At 27.6% G+C, this 15368-nt stretch overlaps 2 protein-coding genes across 2 annotated transcripts in view; both read right to left on the reverse strand.

Moving 5' to 3' along the window:
* LOC100204246 (tyrosyl-DNA phosphodiesterase 1) overlaps positions 1–12923 on the reverse strand; it is a 40866-nt gene extending 27943 nt beyond the window's left edge. The window contains exons 1-6 of the mRNA XM_065810070.1: positions 12742–12923; positions 10961–11086; positions 10524–10567; positions 9391–9446; positions 8822–8918; positions 8708–8742 (exon numbers count right to left, since the gene is read on the reverse strand). Coding sequence (XP_065666142.1) covers positions 8708–8742; positions 8822–8918; positions 9391–9446; positions 10524–10567; positions 10961–11086; positions 12742–12862 — 479 coding nt within the window. The 5' untranslated portion in view covers positions 12863–12923. The remainder of the gene's footprint in view (positions 1–8707; positions 8743–8821; positions 8919–9390; positions 9447–10523; positions 10568–10960; positions 11087–12741) is intronic.
* Positions 12924–13837: 914 nt separating this feature from the next.
* LOC100200662 (crystallin J1A) lies at positions 13838–15236 on the reverse strand. The gene has a single exon (XM_065810071.1). It carries the CDS (start codon positions 15202–15204, stop codon positions 14176–14178), a length of 1029 nt encoding a protein of 342 aa, XP_065666143.1. The 5' UTR covers positions 15205–15236; the 3' UTR covers positions 13838–14175.
* Between the last annotated feature and the right edge of the window lie 132 nt (positions 15237–15368).

The following is a 15368-nucleotide window of genomic DNA, read 5'->3' on the forward strand; positions in this document are numbered from 1 at the left end:
AAATCTTGAGAAACCACTGCATAGAGAAAGGAGTTAAATGCAGTACTTCAAAAGAAATGGACTAGTCAACGAGCACTGAACTATAACTACTCTTTTAACTAATCAATGTTTTCTTTGATAGTATTAAAATATTTCTTATACTTATTTTTCTTCATAATTTTGTATTTAAAACCTTTTACTTAAAAAATTTACCCTTAAATGCTTGGTAAAAGCTTACACACTTAATAAAAATCTTTACATATTTAGTGATATCATCAATAATAGGAGTCTTTTTACCAAAAGATGAGTATCAAACTAACAACAATTTACTAAAATCAACAATAAGATTGATAATGCCACCTCCTGTTGCACAGTGTACAGAGTGTGTTGTAATACCAAAAAAGTTTTGTTAAACTATAAGCTGAAAATTTTAAATGAAAATTTTAAATTATAAGCTTTAAATTAAATTTTAATTTTTCAATTTTAAATATATATATATATATATATATTTTTGACCGGTTTCAACATAAAAATATTTTCCTTAATGTGTACGCCCGTTGTAGCTGTCTTAATCCCTAAAACAATTATTTTAACCTTTTCAGAATATCTACTTTACTTGTATTTCCATAACAAACTAATCACCTTTTTTTTTTTTGCATTTGTCTTCAGAAAAAAAAAATAAGGCTCAAATATGTTTTTTAAAAGAAATATTTTAATATTTACAACTTTCTACAAGACAAGGAGAGAAACATTTATACTGTAAAATCATAAATTATTTAATAACATTTCTAAAGTTGTTAAAGTTTGATCAGAACAATGATAAAGTTAAGAAGTCAACACTTATGAATATTCTAGCCTTAAACCACACTAAAATATATTTAAACACACAGAATCTTTACTTATTAAGAACAATGCTAAATAGTTTAATATTATAATAAATTTAATTAACTATACTGATTTTCAACAGTAGGGGAGATGGGGGCGCATTGATCGCCATAGCAGTGTTTTGAAAATTGCGCAGAACCTGAAAGAGATGTAAAAACTTATTAACTACGAAACACATGTAGAACTATCTGGCTTTTGGAATATATAAATATTTTGATTTAAAAAAATGATAAACATGAATAATTTTAACTTTTAAACAACCCTCTCAAAAGATCAATGTACCCCAAACTATGGGGTACTATGATCTCCGACTTGGGGCACATTGATCTTATATGCGTAATATTATCAAAACGTTTAACACTTCTATAACTAAATCTTGTAAATAATTTAGTCAAAGGGTAATATTGTATAACATATAATACATCTAAATTTTTTAATTATTTTTTAAATATAGCAGTTAAACCCACTAGTCTAATTTTTAATTAAAAAATGTATAAATCACAGCAGCTATAAGCTACCCGCTTTATATACGTTTAAAACTTTACAACAACTTGAAATTTATAAGAACTGAAATATAAAGAGTGAAATAAGAATACAACTTTTAAGTTTACAAAACTTGTTAAAAGTACAATATTTTGATTAAGAATATTTCATCATTTGTGAAAGTCAAGTTGTGAAGCAGCTTTTGGTTTACATTGTTTTTTATTCCTAAGCAAGTAATTCTTAGTTTCTTTCTTATCTTTTGTGGAGACTTTTTGTTGATTTTTGGTTTGCTTCAAAATTTTCTTTTCTTTTGACAAACGAATTTCATTTCTGACAGGAGTATCAGTCAAGATCCTTGTTTTTAACTGCCTACTTTTAGCATTTTTTTTTCTGGGTAAGGTTTTTTTTTTTTGGGTAAGGTTTTAAAACCTCAGGTGAGATTATAGAAGCAACACTTGTTGACACTTTGTTTAAAATACTTGTTTCAATATTTACTATAGTTATTTCAGACTCTATGTGATTAACATGTGCTGGTATCATTTCAGATTCCATGTTGTTGACAGGAGTGATAGTAACTGTATCTGGAGCAGCTCTATCTGTAACTGATGATGGTAAATATTCGTCATCTTTGAAAATTTCAGAATTGAATGGCTCAATGCCAGCTACTCTAAATCCTGTCTGTATATTAGATGGTGAGAAAGCTTTTGTATACGGTTCTCGAACTATTGAAACAATATCATAAATGGTCATTGGTCTTGGGTTTGAAACCATCCAATTATCACATGCAGAATTGTAAAACCTTTTCAATGGTCCAAAAACAGTTCTATCTAATGGCTGCAATTTATGGCTGCAATGGGGAGGAAAACTTATCATTGTAATTCCGTGTTGAATTGCAAGCTCCAAGCCTTTAACAGAAATATGACTTTCATGACTGTCGAGAAGTAACAAAACTGGAGATTCCTGAGAACAGTTTGAATATTTAACAAAATGTTTAATCCATTCTATGAAAATTTCTGAGTTCATCCAACCAGAAGGATTTGCAAATCCCACACATCCAGGAGGTCCTTCCTTAATCATGTAATCATGAAACTTTACCCTAGGAAAAATAAATAATGGAGGAATGGAATTTCCAATAGCATTAGAGGCACAACATGCAGTTACCAATGTTCCTCGTTCTGCAGATGTGATTCTTCCAACTTGTTTGCTTCCTCTACCAGCTAAAACCTTTACCGGCTTTTGAACGGTTGTTAAACCAGTTTCATCAACATTATATATACAGTTAGGATTATATTTATATCAATTTCTTACCGTTTTAAGATTTTGAAAAAACTCTCTTACAGTGTGTTTGTTAAAAGCTGTTGATCGAGCAAAGCTCGTTGCTTCAGGTGTTCGTAGAGACAACTCTGGTTGTCTTTTCATAAAACCTTGCAACCAATCAATGCCTGCAATTTTATTTTTGATCCATGATGATGGGCATATCTTATTGTTTTTTAAAGCAAATTCATATGCCAATAATCGCGTTGACCTAGTTGAAAGGCCATAGTTCATTTTTGATGCAATTAGTAAATAACTTGATAAACTTTTTTCATCTTCTGCTGTAAAAACTTGTCTATTGTTGTAGTTAGGCTCGAAAGCTTCATTTGGATTAAGCCTCTTTTTACGACAATATCTTTTTAAAGTCATTCTATCTATGTTAAACTGACGTGCTACAACATTCAGTTGTGTTCCTTCTAAAACTTTATTAACAGCTACTTTCATTGTTTCACTTGGTATAGCAACTTTATTTGTTTTTTTAATTCTATTTCTAACCATTTTAAGATCTGTAAAAAAATATATCAATAAAAACATATGTTTTTAATAAATGCTAATATTTAACATAATAATATTATGTTAAATATTTTGTAATTATTATGTTAAATATTATTCTTTTGATATTATAAAATAATAGTATTATTATTACTAGCTTATAACATAAGTAGATTTAAAAAATGAAATGCTAAAAGCTATTGTTTGTTTATATATAGTTTTTTTTTAAATTATAAATACAATTCCATTCGTTTAACTGTATTGCTTATAAACAAAAACATGGGGCACTTCGTCTTCTATGGGGCACTTTGATCCTCCGATCAATGGTTCCCGCATAGTCAAAGATCAATGTACCCCAATAGGTATAGGTAACATATTGATAGCAATATCTACTGTATAAATTGCAGCCAAATAAAAATTATATATTATATTATACACCTAACACTTACAAATTTAAAATAAAATTGTTGTTAACCCATACAGACATCTAAATAAAAATATATTTGAATTATAGTATGATTTAAAAAAATCACTTTTTATGACGAAAAACAATATTTTCTTTATTTTTTTTGACGCTGATAACCTTATGAAAAAATATTACGACCAATCAATTAGGGAAGCATAATGGTTAATTAAATTGCAACCTCACTTCTTGTAAGGCAAAAATGAACGAGTAAAAGCCAAAAGATCATACTGCCCCAGCGATCAATGCGCCCCCATCTCCCCTATTCTATAAGAACTATATATGGACATGTTATTAACTATATATGGACATGTTATTAACTATATATGGACATGTTATTAACTATTACACTCCAAATGAGTTACAAGCAACAAAAGTACCACTAAATATAGCAAAACATGTTGTTGCAAAAATTATAACAAAACATAGATCTACTGATAAATACATATGTAAACTGAAAATCTTTATTATCGAGTCTCTATAACTTAAAAAAAAGAGTATATGTATAATTGATAATAACTTATTTGATAATAACATATTAAGACTCATCTCACTGACATGCACTTGTTATAGGATTGTGTTTATTTATTTTTAAACATTTTTGCTTCCAACAAGGCTGCAAGCAACCACTAATTAGAGTTGGAAGTTACTGGAAGAAAAAAAAATGAAGATTGTAAAGCAAGATAATGATTGACAGACGACTTACAGGATTACAAATTATATGAACCAGGGAAGCAAGATAAAGGAAGCGAATTCCAAAGAACTGATGTTTGAGGAAAAAACTAGATGAATAAGAGTTTTTGAAGCACTTAGGAGCAGTCACAGAAAAAGGATGAGACTTAATTGAATGACGAGTAACACGAGAATGAATATTAGTAGATGGCACAGGAAATGCTAACTCTTTAGAGAAGTGCCCATTATAGCATTTGTAGAAAAGAGAAAGAGAAACAACATTACGACGATGTGATAATGGTTGGAGGTTGGCAGCAAGGTCCAACTATGTTTACAACGTGTTTTTGCACCTTGTCTAAAAGAGAAATGGCATCATTAGAAGATCCCCCCCAGATATGGCAACAGTATTCAATACAAGGCTGGATTTGAGATTTATAGAGATAGAGAATAGAATCCAGAGTAAGAAAGTGTCAAGCAAGATAAAAAGATGCAACCTTAGCAGATGCTAATTTTGCAACTGATTTGATATATGATTTCCAAGAAAGATCAGAAGTAAGAGTTAATCCTAGAAGATGAAGAGTAGATGACTCATCGACTACAAATAAAATCTAAATTATTGCGATAACAATTTCCTGAAAAAAATTGAGTTTTATCTGAATTAAATTTCACCAGCCACTGTGAGCCATATGCTGTATTGATGATCAGAAAGTAAGTTATTAGATTCAAGATGAGAGATTAACTGTTTGTTAATTAAAGATTCAGAATTCTTGCTTATGATAAGATGACTAATGGGATGGTAGTTAGACGAATCCGATTGCTCTCCAGAATTTTTAAAAATAGGGATAACAGATGCCGCTTTCCAGCAGGTTGGAAAGCAAGACTCTGATAACCACTTGTTGAATAGTTTTGAAAGTATAGACGACAGCTCCGGAGAACATTTCTGCAAGACTATTACAGGTATGTTGTCTAAGCCACAAACTGTAGAAGAGTCTAAGCAGGAAATAACTTTAGATACAAAAGCTGGAGTGATACGAATGTCAAGCAATGGATCAACCTGTTTGATGGCTATATATCAGGTAGAATGCAACTAGTGGACTCAAGAGATGATATTGATGAACAGTTCCTAGTAAACAATTCAGCTTTGTCTTTAGGTGAGGTGACAAAGTCTGAACCATACAAGAGAGGTAAAATAACAGATTTGCTCTTATTATTAATATTATTGAAGATTCTCTGGTCACGAAAGCCTAATTTTTGTGATGAAATACGAGATTTCATGACCTGAGAACAGCAGGCTTTGACTTTAGACAAAACCTTTTTCAGTGGTTTCTAGCAGTAATAAATAGACGTCTATTTTCTGGAAAATTATTTTGCTGATAGATATGGAAGTAATGGTTTCAATTGGCAATTGCAGCAGCACAATGTGCGGAAAACCATGGAGAAGAGTAAGGCTTGACCTGGAATCGTCGAGAGGGAACAAAAGATTTCATGCCAGACTGAATCCACAAAGTTATGTAAGAAGCACATTTGTCAACAGGAAGGCAAAAGATTTCTACCCAAGGGCCATCACGAAGAAAGTCACAGAAAGAGTCCCAGTCAGCTTTAAGATAGTTGTAAGAGGTACAAAGATAGGGGGATTCAGATGATGAAGAAGAGTGAGATATTATTTTTAGAGAGATCAAACTGTGATCAGAAGCACCTAAGGGTGAATGTGTAAAAAATGAGCACTGACTAGGATCAGAAACAAGACATAAGTCGAGTAGAGAAGGTAAATGGTTCGAGTTGTCTGGAAAGCGAGTTGGAAAGTTGACTATTTGAGTTAGGGATTAAGAAAGACAAAAGTTGTGGCTTTAATGCCTGCAGAGTTACTGACACTAGAGCCAAGCCATTCAGTGTGGTGAGCATTAAAGTCACCAACAACAACAACATTAGCAGATGGATAAAGAGAGAGGGCATGGTCAATATGATCAGAAATAACATCAAAAAGAGTGCAGTCTTAAGATGAAGGAGAGCGATATAGAACAAAGAGAAAGGCGATAGAAGTGGTGCTAAACAAAAGCAAATAAAAGAATGATCTATGGATTCAAACCTAGTTTTCTGACAAATGAATGAATTTTTATGAATGTAAATGCCCAGACCAAGCATGTGACTATTGGAGTCTTTACGAATTAAAGGAAGATAATCATCAACACTAAGATCACAAGATGAGACAGCTGAACTCAAATTAGTCTCACAAAGAGCAAGTAAGTCTGGTGAACTTTGCAGGAGATAAGACTCAACAGAAGAAAAGTTTAGAGAACTTGGTGATGACGATGGTTTTTTTGTGTTTTATAGATTTTGGTACTTTATTCATTTTTAAATTTGTAAAAGAGCTTGACTCAAAGTATAGATAGTACTCAGTGCACTGTTCAATAGCCCAAGCAATTGCCTTATTGCTATTAACAAACCCTAAGCCGTAGCAAAGGGCTCCAAATGTGGCCTTGGCAATACACACTAAAAGTACAAACTGGGACACCATCCATGGCACTATTAATACTTTGATATTTTTCGGCTGTTGATGGAATCAGCCTCTCTGAGAGCTACCACAGAGTTCTAAAAACCTAACTAACAGCCGGCCTCATAACTATAAAACTGAGTTTTAGAGCTGTACCCTCATTTGGAGATAATAGAATGAGTTGCCTAGTCATAAAAACAGACACAAGCAAAGCCCATGCATTGAGTCAAGAAGATCCAGTATTCAACATCCTAAACTGGAAACAATGTATTAAAAATACATCTGCGCCAGCCTAATAGATGAAGAAGAGGTGCAAGGCTGGTCAACAGATAGAATCTGTTTACCCCGTAAGTATTTGCCTAGGAGGCCTTCTACAAGACAGTAGTCTGATACATTTAACATCTGCTTAAGATGAGTATTTTTATCGAGACAGTATCTCTAGCCTTTATTCAACCAAGAGCCCCAAGGCAGGGGGTGTTTTAAGTTGTAGTTGGCATCTCCTAGCCTTTGCCTAAAAAGGCGTATCCTACAAGGCAGCAAGACATGAAACAGATTGTACTGGGTTACATGTTACCAGTAGAAGGATAACCTTTACTTAAACTTTATTTGAACAGAAAGTATTAAGAAATATCATCATATAAAAACAGTTTTATATAGATCTTTTATCAACTTTGTTCACTAAAAATAGAATTCAAAAGAAAACACAGTTTGAAGTGCCAGCTGGTGTAGAAAAATATGATGATGTACAAAATGTTGAGATTGAGCGGGATGATAATGACCATACCTCAGTAGGGAGTTTGAATCTTTCCATCCATTGTGTTGATGTATAACACAAAATTGACGTGCTGAAATGGTTGAATAAACATATATAAATTAACACATTAGATATATGCCTTTAATAAAATAATATTTGAAACTTTTAATGACTTGAATAACTTATTTACATATGAGATACTAAGCATTTTATTAAAAGATTTTTAAACAGCGATAGAATTTAGCTTATTTTATTGATTACTATTTTTAGATATTATATATTGCTTTAAAATTTTATGAAAATTAAATTTTCATGGCTTCTAAATAATTTAAGTTACACAACATCAGTCCTAATCTTGTATAGGAGTCATTGATCTAAAAATTTTATTTTTATTGTTAAATGACAATTTTTATTCAAATATGAAAAAGTATAAAATTTCTTGTAAAACTGTCTTGTTTTTTATTGTTTCATTTCAGAAAAAGTTTAACCATATTTTGTTCTGTACTGGTTTTTACGAAACAAGAAGTTGTTGCTTCAGTTTGTACTGTAACTTTCGAAACCAAAAAAAACCATTTAGATTCGTATTGGATTTTTACCATTATAATTTTTGTTTCATTTTTTTACAAAACAAAAAAAAAATTGTTTCATTTTAAACCTGTTTTGTTAAAACAAAAACTTTTACCATTTAATGTCATTTTGTCTTGTACCACTTAAAGATGCAGATGTTTAATATATATTAATGTAATGATAGTATATAGTATTAAACTGTAAAACTATTTACAATTATAATAGAATTAATGTTTTTTAAAAGATTGACAATGTTACTTTTTGTAAATATTGAACTTTTTAACTCTACTTCAAATATAAGAATAGAGGTAAAGTCTTTTACCTGTATTCTATATACACTAAAAAAACTATTGGAAAAATCCTATATTAAGAAAATATATTAAAATAATGGTAGGAATGAGCTTTTCTAGCCACCACAGATTATCAAAAAAATTTTTATCTACTATGCAATGACACATACAGAATGTGTTTAAGCGTCTGCACATTAGTAAATCTTGTAAACACAATACAAACAGCATAGACTAATTTATTTTGTTCCAACTTTCTTTTAACACATGAACACTGTTGTTGAACAAAAAAAAAAGAAAAGTTAAAAAAAAGAGCTCACCTATGATGAGTACCATAAGCAATGGGAAGGCGAGCCTGATTTAAAAATAAAAATTTAAATAAAACACTTTCACTTTTTATTTCTTATTTTATGAAATTTAAAAAATTTATTTACCTGAACCAAATCAATATTTGAATATTTTAATGCTGAAGCTTCTAAATCAGTTTTATTATTCCCAGTATGACCATGCACAAGTAATAGTGGTTTCTCTCTAAAAAAAACTAATAACATTGAAACTTCTAAACCAGATTAATTACTCATAATATAACTAATAATGCACTTATCGAAGAAACTCTTTAACTACTTTTTTTTTCATTTAGCTCTTAATTAAAACTCTACTTTGTTACCTCTTTTTTATTTGCATTTTTATATAAAGAAACTAAATTAGCATTATTTGGTTGCACTCGTTTTGTCCGATACTGTATATATATATATATATATATATATATATATATATATATATATATATATATATATATATATATATATATATATATACATATATATATATATACATATATATATATATACATATATATATATATATATATATATATATATATATATATATAAATATATATATATATATATATATATATATATATATATATATATATATATATATATATATATATATATATATATATATATATATATATAAATTAGATAAGATTTTAAAATACCTAGATGAAACAGGATACATCTTTATCAGCCATTCAACATCAAACATGTAATTAAACTGTAATAAAATTTGTACTTGTAACAAACAAAATTAAAAGTATAAGATAAAAGTATAAGATAAAAAGTCATAGATAAACATTGAATTATATCATATAACAAATAAATAAATAGATATATAAAATAAATAGAATTCAATAGATAAATATATTACAGATAATCGTAGATGTAAAAATAAGTAATAAAAAAAGAGTAATAAATAAACTAAAACAAATATACTATAAAATGAAAAATAAAAATAACAATAAAGTCTACATAAATCACACTTTAACATATTACAAATATATATTCATGAATAACACTATGCAGCATAATTTTTGTTTCTGCTTTCAAAGTGTTAAACTTTTCAACTAGTGTTTTTCTATAGTCTTGAGTCTACAGAAAAAATTTTGCACAACATTACATCAACATTAGGATTTTATCACCACAACCCAGAAAAATTTAACATATTTGATAAAACAAGGTTTTTACAATATTGATTGTGTGATCTGATAAAAAAAAAATGACAGTAAAATATTACTCAAAAAATTCAGAAATAAATTTAATTTTCTAGATTAGCAAGTCTATGTTCTCAAATAGAATTATTAACAATCAGAATATCTAAATCAAAGTCTATAATATAAAGTCAAATTAAAGTTGAATAATACAAAGTTTTAATAGCAGTTTTTAAATAAAACTGGTAATTAAAACTATAAAATAAATGAATAAAATAAAAAATTATGTTGTTAGTGTTTTTAAAAGTGTAATTCATTGTTCCCAAGAAAATTTGATTTTAAAAGCTAAAAGAAATGACAAACACTATTCAAAAGATAAATATTTCAATATAATTTTAAAACTTTATATTTATCTTAAATTTTTGAAGTTTTAAAATTTAAATTATTTTAAAAGCCTTTAACTTAAAAAATCAACAACATTTAAATAATTAGAAAATATATATATATATATATTAATAATGAATATACATTAAAATGCAAAATGGAGTAAAGATCATAATAATTGAGCACATAAAATTCAAAAAAAGGTACATAAAATTCAAAAAGCATCTTACATACTTTTTTTTTTAAAGAGTAAAATTAACCTGAACAGACTCCTTCAACTCATCACAATTTTCTGAAAGGATATCTAAAATAAAAATTATTTTAAACCATCAATGTATATTAACGTTACCTAGTTACTGAGATTTACCTAGTTACTGAAAGTTACTGAAAAAAAGAAATCAATAAACATTTATTTATCATATTTATAATATAATGAAAATAACACATAACAATATTAACAATATAATTGTTAATATTGTTAATAATATATTGTTAATAGTACACTAGTAACAATATAAAAATACAACAAAAATAAACAAAAATACACAGCTTTTCCTAGTGACTTAGTGAGGACAAACTGAATACTACTTTCCAAGGACTGGGTGAGATTAAACTCAATACATCTCTACCACTAGATTGCTAATGCATTATTAACAAACGACACAACACAAGTAAAAATACAAATCTATAGTTTTACCTTTGATGTTGATGGCATATTTATTAAACTCATTATCAATTCCTTGAACAGTACTTAAAAAAAAAGGAACAATGCATTCCTCATTTTCTTTTTTCGCTTCATCTTCTGCTTTTAACTTCTTCATTTCTGAAAAAAAAATTTTATAAAATAAAATGTCTTCTATTTTTTGATAGCACTATGATACATCAGACTATTATCAGAACAACTAATTATCCAAAACAACTAATTATCTACAACAAATAATTATCTATAAAAACTAATAGTCATTTTACATATCCAATAATGTTTTACCAAAAAGTGTTCTTCAGTTGAACAACTTTTAATCGAATATGATTACTATTACATGCATGATACATTTTAAAGTTTTTATAGTTGACTATTACAGTGAAAAAGTTGTTACTACTGTTTTAGACATACATAACTTTTATCATCAAATCTTGATGAATAAAGTTGTTTCATGGAGAAGTAACTATACTATGATTGACAGCAAAACAACTATGAATATATTTTTTGATATTAAAATGTTGTGACTGCAGTCACAACATTTTAATATCAAAAATTTAGAACATCATTTTTATCTTTCTATCTTCTTAATTTTTAATAAATACAATAACGCAGCAATCAAATGCGCTGCTAGTTTATTGAGAGGGGCAAAACGTGTTTGCTTGAATTATCAAAATCAGTATGTAAGATTGTGTTTTGTATCATGCTAAAGTTAGAGAGATTAATATTCAAACAAAATATTTTATTGTAAAAAATAAACTTACATTTAAAATATTTATATTTCACAATAAAATAAAAATATTTTTTTGGTGAAGAGAAAATAAGTTTTATAACTATTATAGAAGCAAAATTAATCTTTTGATGATATGAGAAATTATGTTTATAACTTGGCTAAAATCTATCTTGGCTAAAATATTTTGATTATAAATAAGTATCCAAACAGTTTGTGAAATCAAAACTTTTTCCATGATTTTTTTTTAGTATCAAGCTGATACATCATAATTGAGCTCTTTTGATCATACTACTTTGGAATTAAATTAATTATTCTAGTAACTTAAACGCAACTGAGTTTGAATATTTTGTCCTCCGTTCTCAAAACATTATTAACTCTGTTGAACTTGAAGACATAAATTTTGTCTTATAAAATTTTATTTGAGAACGATAAGATCATATCTCTTAGCAAATACAAGTATTTGATCTGATGTTTCAATTTAATATTTGAATTCAATTAACTAGTAAATAACATTAAAATTGTTAAAATGAATGAAAGTCAAAAAATCTTACTTTATTAAAATACTAAAAAAAAATTTTTTAATTTTTTTTTTTTCTTCCTGGAAATTTAAATATTTCTATAAAATTCTTTAAAAGCAGTTATTAGTTAAAAAAACTAAACTAAATCTAAAAACCAACTAAAAAAAAAGAAAAAAAAAAAAAGGTTTTGACCTTTCAAATTATATTTACTAAAATTTTAATGCCACTTCAATTAAAAATCAAATTTATAACTTTTATTAAAATCACTGTCATAAACATTAGGTAAAAGTCACAGTTTGTGCAATTGTGTATCAAATGTTTTATTTTCAGCTTACACAAAACATACTTTGGGTGTAAATCAAATCTTACTTTATAATATAATGTAGCCTTTCAAAATATATAAAAACCAGGATAACTCTAAATATTTATAATTTTAATAACAGAGTAACAAAAAATCATTTTATCATTAATGGTATTACAAATAGTATTAGTTATACAAAAAAATTGTGAAAAAATATCTATTTTACCTGGGTGGGAATACTCCAAGAAATGTGCCGGATTTTTTCGATAACATTCAGAACCATACTTACACAAAGGAACATTTTCTACTTTTCGTTTGTTGCTCTCTTTAATTTGGTTCACAGACATTTATTGAATTTAAATAAATAAATAAAAAAATAACAACTTTCAAATAACCTATAAAAACAAAATGTCATTATGTCATTATTTAAATTATCTTGTCATAGTATCATTATTTAAACAATTTTGTCATAATGTCATTATTTAAATTATCTTGTCATTATATCTTTATTTAATATGTGATTATATATTGCCTTTACAATTTCACATCCGTATACCAGATATTAATAAATCAAACTATTCCAATAATCTGGATATCCAGATAATAAAAAATGAATAAAATTTTTAGGTATATAATTAAAACAAAAGTATATGTTATTTTATTTTACAAATGCACAACATTGCTTGCAAATATTATTAAAAATATTGTGTAGAAAAAAGTATTGTAAACAACTTTTACAAAAGTTTTTTCAGAAATTAAAGGCAGCTTTTTCAAGCCAATAAAAAGTATTGATCAGTATTATAGAATGGCAAGGTTTGATTGCATATAAAAAGATGATGGCAACATATGGTATTTATACTTAGCACTTATGTATTTTAAAAGGTTTTTTATATCAAATTTTTTTAAATATTTTAACAAAATCTTCTTTGTTTTTATGTTTTTTATTTTCTTTGTTTACTTTTGTATTTGTTCTTATTTTTAGGTGTCATTCAATTGATTTTTAGGGGTCACTCAATTGAATTTTAGGTGTCACTCAATTGAATTATAGGTGTCACTCAATTGACTAGATTTTGAGTATATGAGTGATTGTTTTTTATTTTACAATTAGTCTCATTAGTTGTAATAATATTTGGTATTTTAAAAACTTCACTTTTTTTTAAAGATAATAAAAATCAGTTTTAGAATAAAGATGGTCAAAAGAACTTTTTTTAACATAATAATATAAACATAACAATAACAATAAAATATCAGTTGGATTCCAGATAATTAGAAAAATAAAATTTATTTAATGATTTATAATAATTACTTAAAAATAAAAATAGTTCAAAACGATAAAATTTATTCACTACACAAAATAAAGTTTTTTTTTTTTAATAAAATACAATTTTTATTGAATAAAATTTATAAACTTAAACTCAATACGTAGACTTAAAAAGAAAAAAAAACAACAACAAAAAAACAAAACAAAGATGAAAAAACAAACAAACAAAAAAAACAACAGAAAAATACAGTGAAATTTTTTTTTGTTACAAGCATTTCACACTAATCATTTATGATAATTTATGATAACTTTTGATTGATCAAAACATTATTATAATCATGTTACACAAGTACAAACAAAAACTTTTATTTTTTTAAAATAAAAAAAGTAATTTGTAATTTATGAAGAAATTTCTATTGCTTGCTGAACTATGTTTTCAATGTTATCAACTTTGTTCAACCATTCAACAGGAATACCATCAATTCCAAATTTTGCTCCAAAAGCAGCACCAATCAAGTTTCCTCTGGAGCAGTTACAACCTCCAGCTGTGATATTTAAACGAATCGCATCTACAAAAGACCCTGTTGACAACAAACAGAGATAGGCACCTTTGAATGAGCCAGGTAAAGAACATGTTTTGCCAAACTTAGCCACAGTTGGAATAAACGGTTTGTCTAAATTTGCTTCTACTTCTAACATATGCTCCAAGACATCAGCATGTATGTTTTTCTTAGCTTGAGTTATTGGGTCATTGACACCTTGAATAAAAGCCTGCACCAAATACGCAGAAGCTTCCATAAACTTTAATGAATCTGAGTGAGTTGAGAACAACCTTACTACTTCTGAAGATTTTTCCCACATGTTGTCTTTGTCACTTAACTTGACAACTATTGGTAGTGCAGCACAAAATGCATCTAAATCATTTCCTTCACTATCCCCTAAAAAACATTCTGCATACAATTCATAATTTTCTAAAAACTTGATCACAGCTCCATGTATCCAAGGGCCCTCAACTGCACCGGGAAATGCATTTCGATTTGAAGGATCATATTGCGCTTTTCTTCGTTTAAGAGCAGCATCATATTCTGTTCCAGCACCAAAATTTATTTTAAAATTTTCACAGATTTTTTTAATATCAACAACTCCTTCATTTTTGGTTATAGCAGCCATAGTAGTAAGAGCTTCTTCATTGTAACAACTTCGATGTCCTAATGGAATAGTATAAAAGGGAGATTTGCTTTCAGGCCAGAATTCAGGTGTTTTTTCATCTCCAAGAATATTATCTAAGGTTTCTTGATTGTAAATCCAGTGTAAAGGTCGACAAGCAGCATCCCCAACAGTAGCACCAATTAAAGCACAAACTTTTCGTTGACTGATGTCAGGAAGCTCTTTTATTATTTTAATCAATGATTCTATAGATTTGGCCATTATTCTATACTATAAAGTAAAATATAAGTAAATCAAAAAAGTAAACATAAAAATTAAAAAAAAAAAAAATAATAAAAACTTTAAGAAATTAAAAAACTTTAATATACAACACACAAAACATATGAAATTTAAAAGATCTGTTAGAGACTCCATGTGGCAGCTAA

The sequence above is a fragment of the Hydra vulgaris genome, chromosome 11 (assembly GCF_038396675.1).
Source record: "Hydra vulgaris chromosome 11, alternate assembly HydraT2T_AEP".
NCBI classification, from domain to species: Eukaryota; Metazoa; Cnidaria; class Hydrozoa; order Anthoathecata; family Hydridae; genus Hydra; species Hydra vulgaris.